Raw genomic sequence first — 22,080 nt, forward strand, 5'->3', positions numbered from 1 at the left:
AATTAAGCACTGGCTCTTGGGGCGCCCATTCGCGTTGCACTGGCCAGGCATGTCCAGCGACCACATCCGCAGGCATGGAGAAGCACCAGGCCACCAGAGTCTGCATTTTAACAACTGCTCTAGGGCAGGTTAGGTGCCCTCTCATAGGGGCATGGAAAAGCGAGCGTGGTGAGATTGGGTGGGTCCCAGAAAGAAAGTAGCTAGCTGGAGGCACGTCTTCACAAATGGATGGAATGTTGACTGCAGTAATGCGGGTCCTAGGGTAGCCTACGGAGGGATCATCACAGTGCGGACGTGCAGCGGGTGCCAAGGGGATGGGGGCAGGGCGGGGCACACAGGACTGAGCTGTAAGTGGGGTCCACAGTGGGGTTCGAGGGTGAGGTGTTTGTGGTATACAAGGTTCAGGTCTAAGCATCATACATAGATTAACCCAGTCATTCTCACATCCAGCTCTCGGAGGAAGAGGTTCTAGTGAGCAGTAGACTAAGGGACTTGAAGAGATGTTTCAGACGGATGTTCTTAACCGAAGATGGACTGAAGTGGGAAATGCTATACACAGGGAGGTCCCTGGGGACAGTACAGCTGACCCTTGAACAACACGGGTTTGAACTGCACAGGTCCACTTACGTGGAGAGTTTTTCAGTAGTAACTACAGGGCTCCACGATTCCAGTTGTCTGCGGATGCAGAACCATGGATGTGGAGGAACTGTGTCTGCAGAGGGCCGGCTATGAATTCCACAAGGACTTTCGACTTGCCCTGTGTTGTTCAACAGCCAACTGTTCAGCTGTGTTTTGCTCATCTGTTTTTTTAAATGTGTGTTACGGCATGGTCTGGAGTTACGGTTGTGGAAATTGGGGAGGAGGGCTAACAACTAGGGCCTTTTTTTCAGATGGAGTTAATAGAGTTTTGTGAACTTAGCTTTTATCAGTTATGAAATGCTGCAGAGGTGATTGGGTCCCCCAGGGTCACAGTTACAGGTGAGTGGAGCTGAGATGGCCTTAGGAATGAGGATGTAACTCATTTCTTCCAGAAGCTTCGTGGTGAAGGAAAGAGGAGAGTTTTCCCTGTCTTTTCAGGGATGCAGTATATACAAAGTCTGATTTCTTGAACTTTTGTGAGCTTATGTTTTTTTAAAGTAGCCCAAAATAAACCATATTTAGTTCCTGCTATGTTTGATTTATACAAATAACCTATTTCCTGTTCACATGTTTAATAGGAGAAAGCATAGAACAGTGATAAAATTAGTAAGATTGTGGTTTATGCTCTAGGGTTTATTTCCTGTCTTACCTAGGCTATTTCTGAAATCTCTTGAGGGAGACACTTTCCGGTATTTCCTCTCCTGCTCCCATTGCCCATAGAACATTTCAATTTAAATAAGTTGCTCTGATTTCTTCAGTTAGTAATTTGAGTGATAAATGAATTGGGGTACATTTGACATACATGGAGAGTAACTTGTTTGCATAATTACTGATATAGGGTGCCCCCATAGTCTTGGTATAGCTTTTAGGTATAGTAATTTCAGAAATATATGTGCTTCAAACTTACCCAAAGTTATTTTGAAAGGTTAATTAAGTTTCTTGTATAGTTATTTATCTTTGTAATTTTTTTGTTTTGTTTTGGTCACGCCATGCAGCTTGTGGGATCTTAGTTCCCCAACCAGGGATCGAACCCAGACGCTCAGCAGTGAAAGCGTGGAGTCCTCACCCCTGGACCGCCAGGGAATTCCCCTTGTAATTTTGAATAATACACTTTTAAATTTTGTTTTAGTCCCTATGAAGATGACAAACATTTACAATTAGGAGCCAGAATGGTCTGTTCCTTTTTTTATAGGGCACTAAAAGTACTCAGAAAAATCAGATAATAGGAGATTTTCCCATTTCTCTAATTATTGGCTCTTATGGTTCGCCCCTCCCCCAGAGCATTTGGACCTTCTTCATGGAGAACAGCATTTCCCACAACGCGCTGATGGCCTTGTTCCATCACTTCGTTCAGACGGTTCTTACGAAAAACGTCAGTGCCCAGCAGCGGGAATTTGGCCTTCATGCCGCTGGGCTTTATTTTCTGCTGCTGGAAGTACCAGGTACAGTATGTGTGTTTGGTGTGATAGGACAGGGCTTTTAGTTTTTAATTTGTCTACATTGTTTTGTACTTGTACTTTGTTTCCTCACTGGGAGGCTAGGTGAGAGGGAATCTGTGAAGCACGTGGCATGTTACAGGTGTTCCAGAAAGCTCTCCTGTTTAAATGTGTTTTCTGATGTTATGCTGGGTTTGTAACCTAATATAAGCAGTCTGAGAGGGGTAAGGCTGGAGGGGGTGATTCAGAGCTCCACTCTGACCCACCCCACCCAGCATACCATTCCGATACCGCCCTGCCTTCTGACACCCTGTCCAGGCTGAGAAAAGTGCTGGGGGGTGGGGAGGGGGAACTATTGTCTCCCCCGCGTGGGTGTGGACAGTAGTTGGGACCGTTCTCATCCAGTAGGCCAGAGCACAGTTAGTAAGGCTGAGGAAGGAAGCATGGGGGAGGGGTCTGTCTGTGATGCTCCCCCGCTTCCTTCGGGTGAGAGCCATGAAGGAGTCCCTCCTCCCCACTCACCCCAGCCCAGGGCAGGAGAGGGTGGGGTGCAGAGGGAGCTGCAGCTGTGGGACCTTGAGTTCACGTGGAAGAGAATCAGGGTCAGCTGCCTTGCAGCTCGACGTTGCTCATGTCAGCGCGTTCATAATAGATGTTAAAGGCCTATTCCATATGACTTGGGAATTAGTGAAGAGATATGTAAAGCCTGGAACACTGATTTGTTTTACTGTTAATGCTCCCATCATGACTTGAAATAATAAGCTCCCAAAGAACTCACTTGCTAAGCGATATCTCAGGTGTAACTGGGCTCTTAGCAAAGTGGTGGCCTTGGAAACCCAGTTTCACTCTTCTCTTCCTTGCTGGGCGCAGCACCTTCCGATTAAGGTTGAGATTCAGCCCAGAGCTGAGGTCTGGCTGTTACTCGTAGGGCCACTTGCAGCTTTCCAGCAAGTTGTACTTCTGCCAGTTACCTTCTGTGTTTAAATGTTTCTGGATTATGGTTGGGGTGCTGTTGATACTTAATATTTGATCACGGTTTGTTCTTTTTCAACATCCCTTGCATTTCCATATGAATTTTAGGATTTGTGCATCAACTTCTTTCCAAAAAGGCAGCTGGGGTTTTGATGGGTTGCATTGACTCTGTAGATCAGTGTGGGGAGTGTTGCTGTCTTAGCAGTGTTCAGTCTTCCAATCCGTGAACATGGACGTCTTTCCATTTATTTAGGGCTTTCATTGGTTTTGATGATGTTTTGTAGTGTTTTGTTTGTTTGTTTGTTTGTTTTGCGGTACGCGGGCCTCTCACTGTTGTGGCCTCTCCCGCTGCGGAGCACAGGCTCCGGACATGCAGGCTCAGCGGCTGTGGCTCACGGGCCCAGTGGCTCTGTGGCATGTGGGATCTTCCCAGACCGGAGCACGAACGCGCGCCCCTGCATTGGCAGGCGGACTCTCAACCACTGCGCCCAGGGAAGCCCCTGTTTTGTAGTTTTCAGGGTACAAAACTCTTGCACGTCCTTGGTTAAATTTATTCCTAAGTATTTTATTCTTTTCTGTGCTATAGTAGATGAACTTGTTTTCTTAATTTTCGAATTGTTTACTGGTGGTGTATAGAAGTACAGTATATCTTTTTTATTGAAGTATAGTTGATTTCCAATTTTATGTTAATATTTAGTTTTATATATATACATACGCACACACACACCCGTTCTTTTTTATTTTCTTTTCCATTATGGTTTATCATAGGATATTGAATATAGTTCCCTGTGCTGTACACTAGGACCTCGTTGTTTATCCATCCTGTATATAACAGTTTGCATTTCCTAACCCCAAACTCCCAATCCATCCCTCCCCCACCCAACCCAGGCCCCCTGCATTGGGAGCATGGCATCTTACTCACTGGACCACCAGGGAAGTCCCTTGGCTATGATTTTTGATCGTTGATCTTGCACTCTGAAACTTTGCGCAACTCATTTACTGGTTCCAATAGGATTTTCTATATATAAGATCATGTCATCTGTGAACAGACATAATTTTCCTTATTCCTTTCCTGTCTGGGTGCTTTTTCTTTTTCTTGCCTCGTTGCCCTGGCTAACAGCTCCAGTCCGCTGTTGAATGGGAGTGGGGAGTTGGGCATCTTCTTCCCGATCTCGGGAGGAAAGCTTTCAGTCTTTTGCCCTTAAGTATGATGCCCCCTGGGGGTGTTTTGAGGATGGCCTTTATCTGGTTATTATTCCTAGTTTGTTGAGTGTTTTACTATGAATGGGTATTAGATTTTGTCATTTGCCTTTGTGCATCTGTAAGGTGATCATGTGGTTTTTATTCTTGATTCTAGTGATATATTCATTGATTTTTTCATATGTTAAGCCAGTTTTGCATGACCTTGGTCATAGTGTTTAATCCTTTTTATATGTTGCCAGATTCAATTAGATAATATTGAATATTTTTGCATCTGTATTGATAAGGGATTTTTTTTTTTTTGATACCTTCATCTGGTTTGGGTTTCAGGGTAATACCAGTCTCATGGAATGAGTTGGGTAGTGTTCTTGCCTACTCTGTATTTTGGAAGTTTGTGAAGAATTGGTTGTTTTTCTTCCTTACATTTTTGGTGGAATTCACTAGAGAAGCCATCTGGGCCTGGAGTTTTCGTTGAAAGAAGTGTTTTTTTTGTAGAATCTGTAGTGATATGTCCTCTTTTAGGCCTGATGTTGGTAATCTGCATTTCTTTTTTTCCTTCATCAGTTTAGATAGAGATTTATTGATTGATCATTTCAAAGAACCCATTTTTGCTGTTATTGATTATACTCTATTGTTCATTTTCTATTTCAGTGATTTTGGTCTTATCTCTTACTGCCTTCTTATTTAGGGTTTAATTTGTTCTTATTCTAACTTCTTAAGATCTTTATTCTCACTTTTCTTTGTTTCTAATATACATAATATTGTAAATTTTCTTCTATATATACTGCTCTATCTGCATCCCACAGATTTTGATAATCTGTTCATTACCATTCAGGCCAAAGCAGTTTTCTGATTTTTCTTGTGATTTCTTTTTACACCTCTGAGGTATTTAGTAGTGTGTTTAATTTCCAAATATTTGAGGAATTTCCTGAAATGTTGTAATTGCTTTCTATTTTATTTATGTTGAGATCAGAGCACATACTTTATATGACTACAGTACTTTTAAATTGCTGACTTTTTGCTTTTGTTTTAAATGGCTCGGCACAAGGTCTGACTTGGTGAATCTTGTATTTGCCCTTGAACGGAATGTGCATTATGCCTTTGGGGGACCTCTTTTCTGTCAAAGTTGAGTAGGTTGCTGCGGTTGTTCAGGTCTTTTGTATCCTTTCTGATAGTCTGTTTATTTGTTCTCTCAGTTACTGAGAAGAGCATTGAAATCTCCAAGTATAGTTTTAACTTACCTGTTTCTCCTTTCAAGTCTGCCAATTTTAACGGCAGGTATTTTGAAAGTCTGCTGGTTACAAACATTTGTGATTGTGTGTCTCCCCTTTGGTGTTATGTCCCTCTTTGTCTGGTTGTATTCATCGTGCTGAAACCTACTTTGATCTTAAGATGGCCTTTCTCGTTATCATGTGACTTGTCCTAGGTTGGCACACCCTTTCTCATGATTTACATGTGACTTGTCTGCACGTCTGTATTTAAACAGAGTGTTGTAGACTGCCCATCACTGGGTTTCATCCTCTCAACAATCTTTGCCTTTTTATGGGACATTTAGACAGTTTAGATAATTAGTTATCAATATGGTTGGGTTCCTGCCCTCTTGGTATTTATTTTCTGTTTGTTCCATCTGTTTTTTGTTCCATTTTCCCCTCTTCCTGCCCTTTTTCGATTGGGTATTTTTTTAGTATTCCATGTTATCTCCCCTTTTGGCCTATTAACTATACTTATTTGTGTGTGTATGTTTTAAGTGCTTGCTTTGGGTGTACAATAAGTACTTTAATAGTCTATCTTCCGATAATCTACTTATTTATAGATAATGTAAAACCTTAAGACAGTGCGCTTTTCCTTTCTCCCTTCCTGTTTGTGCTGTTGTAGTTACAAGTTGAATTTCTGTGTGTCGTAAACCACACAATTTATTCATAACATTTTTCTCTGAATTATCTTTTAAATAATCTTTTTAGAAAATGAAAAAATAAATGTCTTTTCTTTTTAAAAGATTTCATCTCACGTAATCTTCTTTTGGCCTGAAGAACTCTCTTTGACTCTTCTCATGCTGTGCATCTGTTAGCCATCGACCGTCTTGGATTTTGATTCCATGAAAGTATCTTTCACCTTCAAGAATGTTTTTGCTGAATATAGAATTCTAGGTTGACAGATTTTTTCTTTCAGTGCTTTTTGGGTGTTATTTCATTGTCTTCTGGTTTACTTCACTTCTGATGAGAAGTCTGCATGACTCTTATCATTGCTGTTCTGTGTGTTTTTGTCTTTTTTTTTTTTTTTGGCGTGGTTACCTTGAAGATTTTCTCTATTAGTTTGTTTTGATTTGATTAGATTATTAGTTTTGATTAGATTATCTACCCTTTGGTGGGATTTCCTTTGTGTTCATCATAGTTTGGTTCATTGAGCTTCTTGGGTCTGTGAATTTGTAGTTTTTAACATATTTGGAAATTTTCCAGTTATTCCTTCAGGTATTTTCTTCCCTCTCTTTTTTATGGGATTCCAATTACTCGTATGTTAGATTGCTTGATACTCTCCCATGGGTCCCAGGGCCTTTATTAATTTCTTTTTGTTTCTGTGCTTCTGTTTCTTAAAGTTCACATGCCTTTGTTCCTGTAGCATCTCATCAGCTGTTGAGATCACCCAGTGACGTTTTCTTTTTCAGATCCAGAAGTTCCATTTGATTCTTCAAAATATTTTCATTTCTTGCTTTGTTTGCTACTGTTTAATTCTTGAGCTTATTTATAATATCTGCCCTATGGTTGGTTTTTCTCTGCTTGCTCTGTCATTTCTTGGACTGTTTCTAGTGACGATTCTCTTCTTACCACAGGGCACATTTTCCTCTCTGGATGCCCAGTACGTTTTTTTTTTTTTTCTTTTGGTACGCGGGCCTCTCACTGTTGTGGCCTCTCCCGTTGCGGAGCACAGGCTCCGGACGCGCAGGCTCAGCGGCCATGGCTCACGGGCCCAGCTGCTCCGTGGCATGTGGGAACTTCCTGGACTGGGGCACGAACCCGTGTCCCCTGCATCGGCAGGCGGACTCTCAACCACTGTGCCACCAGGGAAGCCCCGCCCAGTACCTTTTTATTGGATGCTGGACATTTTGAATGTGAAGTTTTTGAGTGTCTTGGTTTTGTTGTTTTCCTTTAAGTAGTGTTTAAGTATGTTTTGATAGGCAGCTATTGGTGCATTAACTTGGTCTTTTTGAGGCTTGTTTGAAAGCTTTGTTGGGGCAGATGTAAAGTAGCCTTTACTCTGGAGCTAGTTTAGCCCTGCTGTTAAGGTGTGTTTCTCTCCGAGTGTGTCGTGAATGTTCCAGGTCACTATGGATGGCTGGGGCTCCGACGTATCTCTCCCCTGTGTGCATTCCGAAAACTGTCCATCTCCCACCTGCTTGGAGGTTTTCTTTGCCCACCATCATGGATTTCGCCCCATGCGTCCTAGCTAAGGTCAGCCCTGTGCAGACTTCTCAGCACTGTCTCCATGTGGCTTCCTCGTTTCCAGTGCTCTGCTCCATACATTCCAGCCACGCTGCCTTCCTGACACTGATCCTTGTATTCCTGACTTAGTAAGTCCATCAGAATGTGCTTGTGTTCATCATTTTTCTGCTGTTGTCCAGACATTGCCTCCAGACCCAGAATCGGGTCAATTTTAGGGTTTATCTCACTGGTTTCCCTTTTCTCGGGGATTGTGTGGCTAGGCTACCTCTTGCTCTGGGTCTTAGATGGTCACTTTGTAAATTTCTGTCCAGTTGTATAGTTGTTTATGGAAGGAAGAAAAGTGTAAAACCACTTACTCCGTTACAGCCAGCTACGGAAATCTCATTGTTTATTTATGATGAGGCCTGTTGCTCACTGCCTAGGGCTGAAGTTGAATGGAACTTTTTTGCTAAAGATTCGCTGTTATTCAAAGTTAAGGAAAAGTCTGGTTTTGCTTTTTAATTTTTCGTTGTTGTTACAGACGTATTTCAAGACAATTAAACCTACCCTGCTTACTCTTTATTCTTTATGAATAGGTAGTATAGCCAACCAAGTTTTCCACCCAGTGATGTTTGACAAATGTATTCAGATTCTAAAGAAGAGCTGGCCTCAGGAATCCAGCTTGAATCCGAAAAGAAAGAAAGAACAACCGAAGAATGCTCAGGCCAACCCAAGGGAGAGTAGGAAGAGAGGAAGGCCCCCCAGGAAAGAGGAGATGGAGGTAAGAGGGAGTGGAGTCGTGAAGCATATCTGATTTACTTAAGAATTTATATTAAGGTAGGGTTTCAGGGGTCACGATTATACCAAAGCCCTAGCGTGCCGTCCGCCATCCCTCCCGTAGGACTTGCAGTCGCCTCATGTACCGCTGAGCGTGTGTTCCCCTTACCATCTTCCCAACCTCCCCATCATCTCTCTCCCGCCTTGTTCCCAGATGTGCTCACCACGGGCCAACAGGTGTGTTTGCCACATTATTTTATTGTCATTAGAGACGGTGGTCGAAGTATCCTGAGGACTCTCGTCCATAGAACATAATAGAATAACGTTAATTCCTAATTTTTATGTGACTAGGTAGGGTGGTAGAGGTTCACTGACACCAGAACTTCTAAGAAACCCAAGAAATCTCACTGACGTGTAAGTATGGAACTAGAGCTTCCATCTGGTCCAGTGGCTAGCAGCTGCGGCTGTGGAGACCCCAAGCAGTTGAGGCACCTGGTCAGCAACCCAGCGTCCACCTGGAGTTTCACTACCCTTGACTGGGTACATTGAAACCAGTCGGGGCAAACTGTTAGGCAGTACTACACAGTCAGCTGTACATTTCTTCATAATCTAGATGGATGAAGTGATTGAAGAACAAGAGGATGAAGAGAATATTTTTTTTTCTTCCCGAGACCTTTGTCAAATTCGAAATGCCATCTTTCACGTCTTGAAGAATTTTTTAAGGCTTCTGCTCAAGTTTTCCCTGAAAGAAAAGCCACAATGTATACAGAATTGTGTAGAGGTAAGTGAGAATTCCAGGAACCTTGGGCAAGTTCAGAGAACGAGGACACGGGCTAATACTTAAAGAGTGGGAAAAACCAGGCCTTTTCTTTGTCTCTCTTTTCCAGGTCTTCGTTGCATTGACTAATTTTGAACCAGTTCACGAATTTCATGTTACACAAGCCAGGTGAGCCATTAAATCTTCCAGTGCTAACATTTAATTATGGTACAATGAGTTTTGCTCCATCAGAAGCCTTAATGCCATTTTACCCTAATTGGCACACAGGTAGAATTTATTCATTTAGATATAGCTTATAGGGTTAGGAGCTATTCCAAGTGAAATCACATCCATTAACTAATCTTTAGCTTTTTTTTTTTTAGAAACCTTAACCAAGCAAAATACATACCAGAACTGGCCTATCATGGATTGTACTTGCTGTGCTCCCCAATTCACAGAGAAGGAGATAAGGTAAAGGATACAGGACCCCACTGAGTTACTGGTTGAAGTGAAAGCATGCGGGTCGTGGGATGCTGGAAGCTTTTGATGTGATGCCGTGTGAACTCACTAGGTCATTGTCATGACTTGAGGACGTTTGTATAATGAAAATCATCCCCATCACTACGTGGTGCCCACTGTTCATTCCAGGCTTATATCCAAGTACCTGGTGGCCACAGGAAGTTCTTGTTGGGTTAAGGCATAAAGAATGGTCCCAGTGTGACCTGGGTAGAGGAAAAGATAAGCTACTGAGCATTACTTTTTTTTTTAAATAAATTTATTTGTTTTATTTATTATTTTTGGTTGTGTTGGGTCTGTTGCTGCACGCGGGCTTTCTCTAGTTGCGGTGAGCGGGGGCTGCTGTTCGTTGCGGTGCACGGGCTTCTCATGGCGTGGCTTCTCTTGTTGTGGAGCACGGGCTCTAGGCGCGCGGGCTTCGGTAGTTGTGGCTTGCGAGCTCTAAAGTGCAGTCTCAGTAGTTGTGGCTCACGGGCTTAGTTGCTCCGTGGCATTTGGGATCTTCCTGGACCAGGGCTTGAACCCGTGTTCCTTGCATTGGCTGGATTCTTAACCACTGCGCCACCAGGGAAGCCCCCTGAGCATTACTTTTACAGAAGTATTTACCAAAGTCTTCTGAGAAGAAGAGTTAGACAGTCACAGACTTCCCAGTTTCCCTTAGCAGTTCCCGTGTGCCCCTGTATTTCTGTTAGTGTTTGTGTTTTAGTGGATGATTGTGCAAACACGCTCCTGGTTAGCATTCATATATGGATTTGCCCCCAGTGACCTTTGAAGCCCTGCAGCTCTGGACACTGGAGTTAACGGCTTTTTAAGCAGTAGGGTGTTACTAAACCTGGATGTTGTTAATGAAACAGGAGTTTGCAAAAAACGTGACGGACCAAGGTCCTGTGCTTTTGGTGGCTGCGATACACCTAGTTTCCAGGGGCAACGATGTGTGAATGAGAAGGCCCTGGGCACTCAGGGCTCTGCATTTTGTCCAGACTTGGGCCTCACCCCTCACTGCCTGTATGTCCTCCTGTGAGGCCTCGGTTTCCTCATTTGGACAAAGAGGGTGAAAGGCTTCCCGTCCTCATGGATTTCTCAGGAGGATTACAGGGAAGAATGCCTCTGTACAATGCCTGCTGTTTAGAAAATGTCCCATATTTCGTTATTATGTCATTGTCACTTCTCTGTTTGAAATATGGATGTGATAACATTCACAGTAAAACATAATTCCTGAGCCCTTTTTAACATTTTAGAAGATAAGGAGGTTGGGAAATTATCCTTTCAGGCAACAGTGTCTCTAAGGACATGGTGTTCTTCATTGTGAAAGTTCTGCCCTGATGCTGGGCGACATTGGCTGTGGCCTGACCTTTAATTACTTGACTTCGGACAACTCACCTTGGGAGTCTTCTATTATGTATAAAGTAGAAATTATAGTAAAAGCATTAACAAAATGGAAAAGCCTTGCTGACCTCGTGGAGTTGAGAGGTTTCAGAGAAAGTGTGGTCAGATCTAGTAACACGTGGACGTGCTTTATGCAATACCTGTCACATATTTGGTTTCCAGTAAATTGTTTTATCTACTGGATGAATGAATTAAGTAGCTGAGTAAATGATGTGTGATGGTATATTGGAAGGTGCTCTGTAAGCTTCAGGTGTAATACAGGTGTAAAGAATTATCACTTTCCTCTTTTCTGTAAGGGGTAATCAGTAGCATCCTTTGCCCTTCGTAAGTTACAACTAATTCTCTATAGTCCCTAATTTCTGGGCTGGAGTGTGAGAGGGGGAGCAGAGAAGCCAGCTGGAGTTCCTATCATTATCTGTAGGCAGCACTTTCACACTGCTGCGTTGTGCATGTATTGATACCTGGTCATCGTCCAGGAAGTGCATCCTTAGTGTTGAAGCAAAACCTGTATCAGCCTCATGTAACTTCAGGTCCTTGAAGTGGTTCACTGTGGTCTGCATCACGGTCTCCAAGGCCCTAGGATTCTCTGTCATGCCTTAAACTGAATTTTCTTTTCTCTTCCAGGTTATCAGATGTGTTTTCCATCGAATGCTCTATGTAATATTAATGTTAGAAGTGGGCAAAGGCTCCCATCACGCCCCCCTTGCCATCACTTCTCCGGCCATCAGTGGTAAAAACCAGGCAGTCCAGTTTGTCAGGTGAAACACACACAGTTTGGATCTTTACTCTCTGTCCCTCTCCCTCAGTCTTCTGGGCCCTGTACTAAACCAGGATTTCTGGCACCTTTAGAAATTAAGAAATGTCTGGGCTGTTTGTGGTTCAGGGTTCAAAATAAAGCACTTGGTAGCTCATCTGGTTTGTGTGGTCTGGGGTATTGTTGCGGGGATGAGGGGTCTGCAGTTTGTGGGCCAGCCTGTGAAGTCAGCTCTGAGTTCTGACAGCGGCCTGAGTGTTAGCCGCTCCAAGTCTCCCTCCGCCTTTTCTTTTTCTCTCTCCTCTTAGTCTCCATCTTTTTGTTCCTTGCCACTTTTTTTTTTTTTAAACTTCTTTAGCAATAATTGATAGACTAATTCTCCCCTCAAGAGTCACTTAGCTTCACTTGCGAAGTTCTGTGTCTGGGCTTTACTGGGGAAGACATGTTTGCTGTGTCCTTGGCTTTTCTTTTCTTCTGTTAACTGGCTACTCGGCAGCAGCATGGAGGTGGTGGGAAGAAGGGGAAGATGTGTATGTGAGAGTGTGTACATACCTGGAAGCAGCCGCGGTGCGTGCTGTGGGTGCAGACGTGGGGTGTGGATGCTTCAATCCAGGTGCGGGCTGCTGTCTGATCCTTGAGCGAGTGTCTCGTTAAGGACTTTTAAACATTAAATAACTAAGATGTATTAAGTAGAAACACTCATTTTAGTTCTTCCATGAGTTCATGATGTCACAAATTGCAGTAATATTCCTATAATGGTGCAAGGAAACTTAACACTGGAAATGGGTCCAATCTGGGCTTAAAATAGTTTCTTTTGGGGTTACAGTTTGGAGAGGTACTGTTAGAAATGCATTTCACTGAGCTACCACTAGGTGGTACTGTGTCTCAGTCTATCCTCTACCTCAAAAGGATGTATTTCAGCCTTAATATTAAACGTCGTCGGCAGTCCAAGGGCCCTGTGAGGACTGCACCCCTGCCCCTCCCTGACTGGCTGGCTGCTCACAGCAGCTCAGAGAGCACCTGGGGCATGGTGACTGGTGTTCTGTTGTGACACTTTGTCTTTACAATCCATGCACTCGCAATGCTTGCAGTATAGGGGTAGATTGTTTTTAATAGGATTTTGAAAAGGTAGAAATTTCTCTATTTTTGAGAACAGATTCAAGGAAAATTGCTACTTTATTGTCATTATAGGTGTATTACAAACTGTGGCTGTGTTTCTTTCCTTTTATAGCTCACTTGTGGATGAACTAAAAGAAAGTATGTTTCCAGTCCTTCGTGTCTTACTCCAGCACATCTGTGTCAAGGTACTGTTTGCTTTAATGAGGGTGTATAAATACACATGAAGGTAAACATGCGTGTGTGTTCTTGGAAATGAGTCTACATCATTACTAAATGTTGTTTTGTTTAGTATATTCACCAGGTGTTCCCCTCTAGTGTGGTTTTCAGGGGAAAACAACTTTTTATTTTGGAAAATTTCAAATAGAAATAGAATAGTGTGACGAACACTGTCTTCAGTGATTTTGTATAAGCTGTAACTCCTCCAGCACATACGCACGCTGGATTTTTCTTTTGAAGCAGATTTCATCATACCCTTTCAGACATAAATATTTCATGTCTCTGTAAAGGATAAGAACTCGTTAAAAACATAACCACAAAATATTAACACACCTAAAAAATTCACAGTAATCCCTTAATATTGTCCAGTATCCGGTCAGTGTTTACATTTCTACTATTGTCTCATAAAGTTTTATAACAGTTTGGACAGATGATTCTTTACCTGAACTCTATGGACCCTAGGGGTCCGTAAACTCTTTGAAATTAGGCGCTGAGTAGTGGGCGTACAGGTTTCTTATATGCTAGTTTCCCAAGGGGTCTGAGACCTAGAACTGGTTAGTCATTTCTGTAACATGTAAACGCTCGGCACTGTCGCCAAGCCAGGCGCACTCAGCGATCGATCGCACTACCACATGCGTCTCCGTCATCCTGCTTTGGGTACTGGCTGGGCAACTTCTCAGGGTCTGTGTTTCAGGTGGTCGATAAATCCGAGTACCGGACCAGTGCAGCTCAGTCCCTGGTCCAGCTGCTCAGCAAGCTTCCTTGTGCGGAATATGCTTCTTTCGTGGCCTGGCTTTATGGATATTCACGAAATGCCAAGGTAGGAGCTATATCTGTGTGAAATTGTGGCTCCTGGCTCTGCAACCTTCTAGTGACGGCTAGATCTGAAGATCTGTTTCTGAAGATTAGTTTTCTTTGTCTCTGATGGAGATGTGTGCGATTTTGCTTTACCAGATCCCGTACCGGGTGTTCACTCTTGATGTTGCCTTGGCTCTGCTGGAACTGCCTGAACGAGAGGTGGACGGCACGCTGCCCCCAGAGCATCAGAAGTTCCTGAAGCATAAGTTCTTGGTGCAGGAAATCATGTTTGCCCGCTGTGTAGACAAGGCTCCGACTGTGCGCAGCAAGGCACTGTCCAGTTTTGCGCACTGCCTGGAGTTCTCTGCTACAGCCGCGTCAGAGAGCGTCCTGGAACTTCTGGTGAACAGTGAGTGTGCCGAGCACCATGAGGCCGGGTCTGGGTCCTGCTGGTCCAGAAGCTGTGGTGGCAGAAATAATAGATGTGCTGTGATAGACTGGGACCCTCAGAGACCCTTTCAGTAGGTTTTACTGTCGAATGACTTCTTAGACGAGCCTTACTAAGCAGTTAACGTATTCTTGACCTCAGGCTGAGGTGGTTGGCTGCTGTCACTATTCCTTTGCGTCGTTGGTATTGGCTGTATTGGGTCTGATGACCAGTTTAATGCACAGCCAAGGAGAACACTGAACTGTCAGCATTTAGACTCTGTCTTGTCTTCAGGCCTAATTATCTGGGGTTTGATTCCTCTGTAAATATATATGTATGGTTTTTGATACTAAGACTTTTCTCTCTTATCTACTTGCTTACTTTTAGCTCCTGCAGTTTCAGGAATAGAGAGCCACCATGACACTTCACTGAAAAATTCATCAGGTAATGGGTCAATATATTGTCAGATATTGAATAATTGTCCTTTTAATTAAAGGACTTGCTGAATATTTGAATGTTTTTTTCTATCTCCATATTACCTGTTTTAATACTGCACTTTTTTTCTTCATCAAAGAAATTGAAATTCATTTCAGTAATGATGTGTAGTAATTTAAACGTGGAATATGCCATGCTTATGTTACTTAAAGGTATAACAAGTTTTTACTGTACTGACTGGGCCTTTTTAAAATTTATTTTTAAGCTTTTTCCTATCAGAGGCAGACATTTAACCCTTCTGGAGGCTCAGAGGTGATCAATATAGACAACAGTGGTGAAACAGCTGGATATAGGGGTATGTCAGATTTTATCCCTATCAGATGAGTAATAACTATTGGATTTCAGACAACTGTAAGTAGAGCCTCAAAACCTTGGAATTTTTTTCTGACTAATTCACCCTCAAGAACTGAAACTTTTTTTCCCTTAAAAGTAGAATAATTTTTATTTTATATCTTTAATCGATGTCTTTGCACCATACTGTATTTCATTTTAAGATAAAGAATAAGCTACATTTCCCTTGTCGTGTACTGAAACCCAGTATTTCTGTCACACTTAAGAGAATGTTAGCAAATATTTTATTTCCTTAGTGAAGTCCATTGTTCTGAACACTTGGGCTTGCTGGCCAGAAAGGACCAGTTACTAGGAAAGGTGCAGTAGAAATTAAATTTGTGTTTGGAGAAGAGTCATCACGGAAGAGGGGAAAAGATAAACGGTACTATGGTACTCACCCTTGTGTCTATTTTTATTCCTTATTTTTCCACCTGGCATCTTGACTCTGATTAAGCCATCCCAGAATCCATTTTTAATATGTGGTAGGGAATTGTGAGCCCAAGCTTCCATTGAAAAAGTTCAGAATTTAGGTAATTTCTCTTCACCAGCAGTATGAACTGTTCTTTAATGGGTCATACACATCGTGTGGAGTGGTTATAGGGTGCTCTCTCCCGTGAATCCCAGCACAGGATTCTGAACACAAATGATGCCTGTTCTCTTTCAGTGACTTATGGAAGCCAGAATAATCTGGGATGGTAAAGTGTCAGTGTGATTCGGGAGGGAAGAAACACACCTGGGCTAGGTAGTAGGTAGACCTGGAGCTACTCTCAGATTCTGTTTCTGTCTAACTGTATGGTCTTGAGAAGGTCACTTTACTTTTCTGGGCTTTTCCTTCACTTATACTAGGACACAGCATAATGCAGTAGGGGAAAAACTACATTAGAAATGAGAGGCAATCTGAATTCTTATCCTAACACTGCTACTAAAGAGCTGCATGACCCAAGACATGGGAGTCAGCAGAACTCCCTGCCTGCTTGTCACTTCTGATCCTAACACCTTCTCTGTCTTTCACAAAGGGCTGTTGTCAGGTTTATAGAAATTATGTTTAGAGAAGTGACTTTAAAAGAAAAAAGAGGGAACATTTGCAGAGGATAAGTGATATAATGAGATTTATTAGTTTATTTGATAAACATGTATGTGGTCCCTTCCAATCTGTGCAAGGCATTGCAGGTACAGACTGTGACAAAACATAGTTCCATCTCTTAAGGAGCAGTGGGCGAGGCAGGTATGTGTGTCCGTAAAATCGTAATATTGTGAGATGGATGCTGAAGCACATGTAAAGTGCCATGAGGATCATTACTTATCATTACAGCCTGGAAGATTACGTTTAAATGACTAGATATTAGCATGTTTTACTCAAATTCAGAGCAATAACTCTATGTATAAACAGATTCCCTAAAATATGTAAAGAAATTTAATCTGGAAAAATGTCTGGTTTAATTCCAGTCTGAGCAAGTTACAGATTCACTGTTGCACAGACAATGGCGAACACTATTGAGTTGTACTGATTTAACGATGCTTCCAAAGTATAAACATTTGCCAGATGTATAGCGACCATGTTCCCATCTTACTGTTTGTTGTTTTTTTAATAAATGTATTTATTTTATTTATTTATTTTTGGCTGCATTGGGTCTTCGTTGCTGCATGCGGGATTTCTCTAGTTGGCAGTGAGCGGGGGCTACTCTTCGTTGCGGTGCGCAGGCTTCTCTTTGCGGTGGCTTCTCCTGTTGCAGAGCATCGGCTCTAGGTGCATGGGCTTCAGTAGTTGTGGCTCGCAGGCTCTAGAGCGCAGGCTCAGTAGTTGTGGCACACAGGCTTAGTTGTTCCACAGCATGTGGGCTCTTCCCAGACCAGGGCTCGAGCCTGTGTCCCCTGCGTTGGCAGGTGTATTCTTAGCCACTGTGCCACCAGGGAAGTCCCCTATCTTACTTTTGATAAACTAAAGTGACTTTTTGGGGGCTGGGGGTGGGGCTGTGTTGGGTCTTCGTTGCTGCACGCTGGCTTTCTCTAGTTGTGTCAAGCGGGGGCTACTCTTTGTTGCGGGGCGTGGGCTTCTCGTTTCAGTGGCTTCTCTTGTTGCAGAGTACAGGCTCTAGGCACACAGGCCCTAGAGTGTGCGGGCTTCAGTAGTTGTGGCGTGTGGGCTCTAGAGCGCAGCCTCAGTAGTTGTGGCGCATGGGCTTAGTTGCTCTGCGGCATGTGAGATCTTCCCGGACCAGGGATTGTACCTGTGTCCCCTGCATTGGCAGGTGGATTCTTAACTACTGCACCACCAGGGAAGTCCCTAAAGTGACATATTATTGGTATTAACTATACTTTAAAAAATTTGTATAGTTACTACATGCCAGTCACTGTGCTAATAAGTACCTTTGTTGGTGTTCTTTGGTTTTGTTTTGAGAGAGAATTCACATATCATAAAATTCACCATTTAAAGTGTATTGAATTCAGTGGTTTTTAGTATATTCATAAAATTGTATAATCAACTTCCAGAAACTTTTCATTAGCTGAAAAAGAAACCCCATACCTGTGAGCAGTCACTCTCCATTCTCCCCTCCCCCCTGCCTCTGTCTCTGTGGATTCACCTATTTTGGACATTCCACATAAATGGAATCCTGCAACATGTGACCTTCTGTGGATAGCTTTCATCCACCACTCGTTTTCAAGGTTCATGCGTGTTGTAGCATGTATTAGTAGTCTGTTCCTTTTTACGGCTGCATATAGTCCATCGTATGGATAGACCACATTTTGTGTGTTCATTCAGTCTGGCGGTTCCTCAGAACGTTAGACGTAGAGTTACCACATGACTCAGCAGTTCACAGATGGCATGATCTGATACGATTCCTGAGTGTGCACCCTCAAGGAATGAAAATATATTCATACCCAAAACTGGTACAAGAATGTTCATAAGAGCATTGTTCATAATAGCCAAAAAGGTGGAAACAACCCAAATGTCCACTTAACTTTTTTTTTTTTTTTTTTTTTTTTTGCGATACGCGGACCTCTCACTGTTGTGGCCTCTCCCGTTGCGGAGCACAGGCTCAGCGGTCATGGCTCACGGGCCCAGCCGCTTCGCGGCATATAGGATCCTCCTGGACTGGGGCACGAACCCGTGTCCTCTGCATTGGCAGGCAGACTCTCAACCACTGTGCCACCAGGGAAGCCCCCCACTTATCTTTTTGAGGTGAAAGTTCTTGATCTATTCTGCATCCAAGTTCCTCATCAGCTATAATGTGCACATATCTTTTTCTCATTCTGTGGGTTATCTTTTCACTTTCTTGGTGGTGTTCTAAGAGTTTTATAGTTTTAGCTTTTACATTTTTGTCTTGGTTCAATTTTGAGTTAATTTTTGCATATGGTGTGAGGTAGGGGTCCAGCTTTCACATGTGAATATCAAATTGATGGAGCACCCTTTGTTTAAAGGACTGTTTTTTCACCTTTGAATGCTCTTGGCACTCTTGTCAAAAATTAGTTGACCATAGGCATATGCGCTTATTTCTGTACTCTCAATTCTATTCCATTGATATTTCATTGTCCATCTGTATGCCGGTACCACTCTGTGTTTATTACTATTGCTTTACAGTAATTTTGAAATCAGGAAGTGTGGGCTCTGCATCCTTGTTCTTGCTTCTCAGGATTGGTTTGGCTATTCTGTGTCTCTTGTATTTCCATCTGAATTTTAGGTTCGACTGTCAATGTCTGCAAAAAAGCCAGCTTGCGTTTTGATAGGGATTGACCTCTTAATCCATGTGGGGTGCCATCTTAAAAATACTGAGTTTTCCAATCCATGAATAAGGGGTACCTTTCTATATTTAGGTCTCCTTTAATTTGTTTCAATGATGTTTTGTAGTTTTCAGTGTATAACTCTTGCTCTTTAAACATATTCCTAAGTATTTAATTCTCTTTGATGCTATTGTAAATGAAATTGCTTGCTTAATTTCAGTTTTGAATTGTTTATTGCTAGGTTTTACAACTGATTTTTGATGATTGATCTTGTGTCCTATGACACTGTTAAATTTGTTACTAGCCTTAAAAGGTTGTGTGGTGTGTGTGTGTGTGTGTGTGAGAGAGAGAGAGAGAGATTCCTTAGGATTTTCTACATATCAGATCATGCCATCTGCGAATAGAGTTATTTGTTTTATCCAGCCTGAATGCCTTTATTTCTTTTTCTTTCCTATTTTTCTTGGCTAGGACCTCTAGTGGTGTTGAAAAGAAGTGGGGAAAGCAGAGGTCCTTGTCTTCTGTTCTTAGAGGGAAAACTTTTCGTCTTTCACCATTGAGTGGTTAGCTGTGAGTTTTTTCAGGAGTTTCCTTCTGTTCTGAGTTTGTTGAGTGTTTTTATCATGAATAGGTGTAGGATTTTGCAAATACTTTTTCTGTGTCTATGGAGATGATCACGTGGCCTTTGTCCTTTGTTCTATGGTGGTATATCACAGTGAGTGATTTTCCCATGTCCTGGGATAAATCCCAAGCATGGCGTATAATCCTTTTTGTATCTTGCTAGGTTTTTAATTTGCTAATATTTTGCTGAGGATTTTATGTCTGTGTTCAGAAGGGATTTGGGTCTGTTGTGCTCTTGAGCTGTTTTGTCTGGTTTTGCTCTCAGGATAATACTGGCTTCACAGAGAGAGGTGGAAAGTGAAACAGAAGAGATTCTGTTTTTTGAAAGAGTTTATGAAGCATTGGTATTAATTTTTGTTAATTGGCGATTTTGTTAACATTTGGCAGGCTTTTCCAGTAAAGCCATCTTGGTCCTGGCCCTTTGTGTATGGGGGGTAGTGTGTCTTTGTTTCTTCTTAGGTCAGTTTCCCTAATTTCTATCTTTGTAGAAATTTCATCTAGATTACTTAATTTGTTAGCATAAAATTGTTCGTAGTGTTCGACCTTTTTATTTCTGTAAAGTCAGAAGTAATGTTCCCTTGTTCATTCCTGATTTTAGCAATTTGACTCTTCTCTCTTATTTTCTTAGTCTAGGAAAATGTTGTTAATTTTGTTGATATTTTTCAAGGAACCTACTTTGATTTCATTGATTTTCTTTATTGCTTTCCGTATTCTGTTTCATTTTTTAATGTTCTTTCTTGTACCTCAGCAGTTCTTAAGTGTGGTTTGGGGTCCCTAAGCCTCCTTCAGTGGGTCCTTGAAGTTAATACAGTTTTTGTAATAATATTTAGATGTCATTTACCTTCTACACTCTGATTTTCTCACAAGTGTAATTTGGAGTATTGTAGAGGTCCCAGACAGGCAGAAGCAGATAGAAGCAGAGATGAGTATCCAGTTGTCTTTTATTAAGCCAGACATTAAAGAGTTTGCAGAAATGTAAATCAGTGGTATTCTTTTTACTAAAGTTTTTTTGTTTTGGACTATAGTTATTTTTTAGTTAAAAAATATACCATTTATAAATGGTATATAAATATACCATTTATAACAATGCCTTGTTATTTTAAAATGAATTATTAAATGTTTTTACAGTTCTCAGTTTAAATTTCTAATTCATATTAAAAGATATAATCCACATTAAAAAAGCTCTTAGGAGTCTTCAGTAATTTATAGTAGTGTAAAGGGACCATTAATGGAAAGGTTTTAAAGCTACTGTTATGTATTGTTTTACTTAGTCTTTAAAAAACCTGATGGTTTAGATCTTACCATTTGTAGTAAACAGAATAGAGATCTAAATAGTTCATTCAGAATTTTAGACTTAGCAGCCTGGATTTAAAACTAAATTTTCCAGAATTTACGCCCTTCTAAAATTTTACTACTCTACCTTTTTCATTATTGTGAGTAGCTAATTATTTGAATTTTCTTCTTTTTCTGTGTCATTTCATGCTCTGATTTCTTATGATTTAAAACCAGCTAATGAGTCAGTCTGGGATTACAGCATGTTCTCAGGATTGTGTGGTGTGCTCAGGCTGTAATGACTGTGCTGTTTCCTCAACAGGAAGGGGTCTCATGATGATGCTGAGGAGCAGGGTCGGAGATGAGAAGACCAACGTCAGGAAGTCTGCACTCCAGGTGTGAGTTTTTCTGGACATTCTTTTCATGTACTCTTTTTAAGCACTACCAACTTGAAGATACAAGAGACTATTTTAAAAACCCTTTGGCCATATTCATTACTCACTTTTCCCTTAATGTTAGTTCACCTTGTTCCTGTTAAATGTAAATTACATAGATGAACTGAAGGATCATCTGTTCTTAAGTGTTCCTACTGGGTTGCTGGCTTTTTAGGAATCACAATTTTATATCCTTAATTTAATTTTTTAGAATAAGGATTCTTAACCTGGGGACCATGGATGGATTTTGATAGGGTTCACGAAACGCCTGAAATGGTTTCAGAGTACTTGTTTGTATAAAATGTATGTCGGGTTTTCTCCAGAAAGGTGTTAAATTTCATCAGATTCTAAAAGGTGGGAGGAGGGATGGATCTGCGATCTCAAAAATGAGAGAATCACAAACTTAAAAGGCAGTGTTTTGTCTGCAGTTTTGCTTTTTGTATTGACATTATGCCTAAGTCACCCCTTCATGTTACACATGACCTTCTAGGTCTTAGTGAGCATTTTGAAGCACTGTGACGTCTCGGGTATGAAAGAAGAGCTGTCAATCCTGCAGGACCGGTGTCGGGACCTTGCTGTGTCTGTACGCAAGCAGGCCTTGCAGTCTCTCACCGAGCTTCTTATGGTGAGATGCAGCCATCGTGTGTCTGATGGGTGGTATTTTACATTACAGATAATTGAGCTTGATGAAGTACCTGTTAGAAACTCTCCTAAGTCCACTGTAGGATTCTACAGTGTAAGAGAAAGGAATCTGTCCATTACCTCTGGTAGATTGCATTTCATATTAAATATAATATG

At 41.8% G+C, this 22,080-nt stretch overlaps 1 protein-coding gene across 1 annotated transcript in view; it reads left to right on the forward strand.

The window, feature by feature from the left end:
- The window catches only part of NCAPD3 (non-SMC condensin II complex subunit D3), a 56,878-nt gene that overhangs the window by 3,190 nt on the left and 31,608 nt on the right, over positions 1 to 22,080 (forward strand). The window contains exons 3-15 of the mRNA XM_065881553.1: positions 1,919 to 2,081; positions 8,260 to 8,444; positions 9,054 to 9,221; positions 9,328 to 9,386; positions 9,581 to 9,668; positions 11,724 to 11,857; positions 13,085 to 13,157; positions 13,883 to 14,008; positions 14,143 to 14,395; positions 14,801 to 14,857; positions 15,114 to 15,203; positions 21,171 to 21,244; positions 21,773 to 21,907. Of these exons, the coding sequence (XP_065737625.1) occupies positions 1,919 to 2,081; positions 8,260 to 8,444; positions 9,054 to 9,221; positions 9,328 to 9,386; positions 9,581 to 9,668; positions 11,724 to 11,857; positions 13,085 to 13,157; positions 13,883 to 14,008; positions 14,143 to 14,395; positions 14,801 to 14,857; positions 15,114 to 15,203; positions 21,171 to 21,244; positions 21,773 to 21,907 (1,605 nt within the window). The remainder of the gene's footprint in view (positions 1 to 1,918; positions 2,082 to 8,259; positions 8,445 to 9,053; positions 9,222 to 9,327; positions 9,387 to 9,580; positions 9,669 to 11,723; positions 11,858 to 13,084; positions 13,158 to 13,882; positions 14,009 to 14,142; positions 14,396 to 14,800; positions 14,858 to 15,113; positions 15,204 to 21,170; positions 21,245 to 21,772; positions 21,908 to 22,080) is intronic.

This window comes from Phocoena phocoena, chromosome 8 (assembly GCF_963924675.1).
Source record: "Phocoena phocoena chromosome 8, mPhoPho1.1, whole genome shotgun sequence".
Taxonomy (NCBI): domain Eukaryota; kingdom Metazoa; phylum Chordata; class Mammalia; order Artiodactyla; family Phocoenidae; genus Phocoena; species Phocoena phocoena.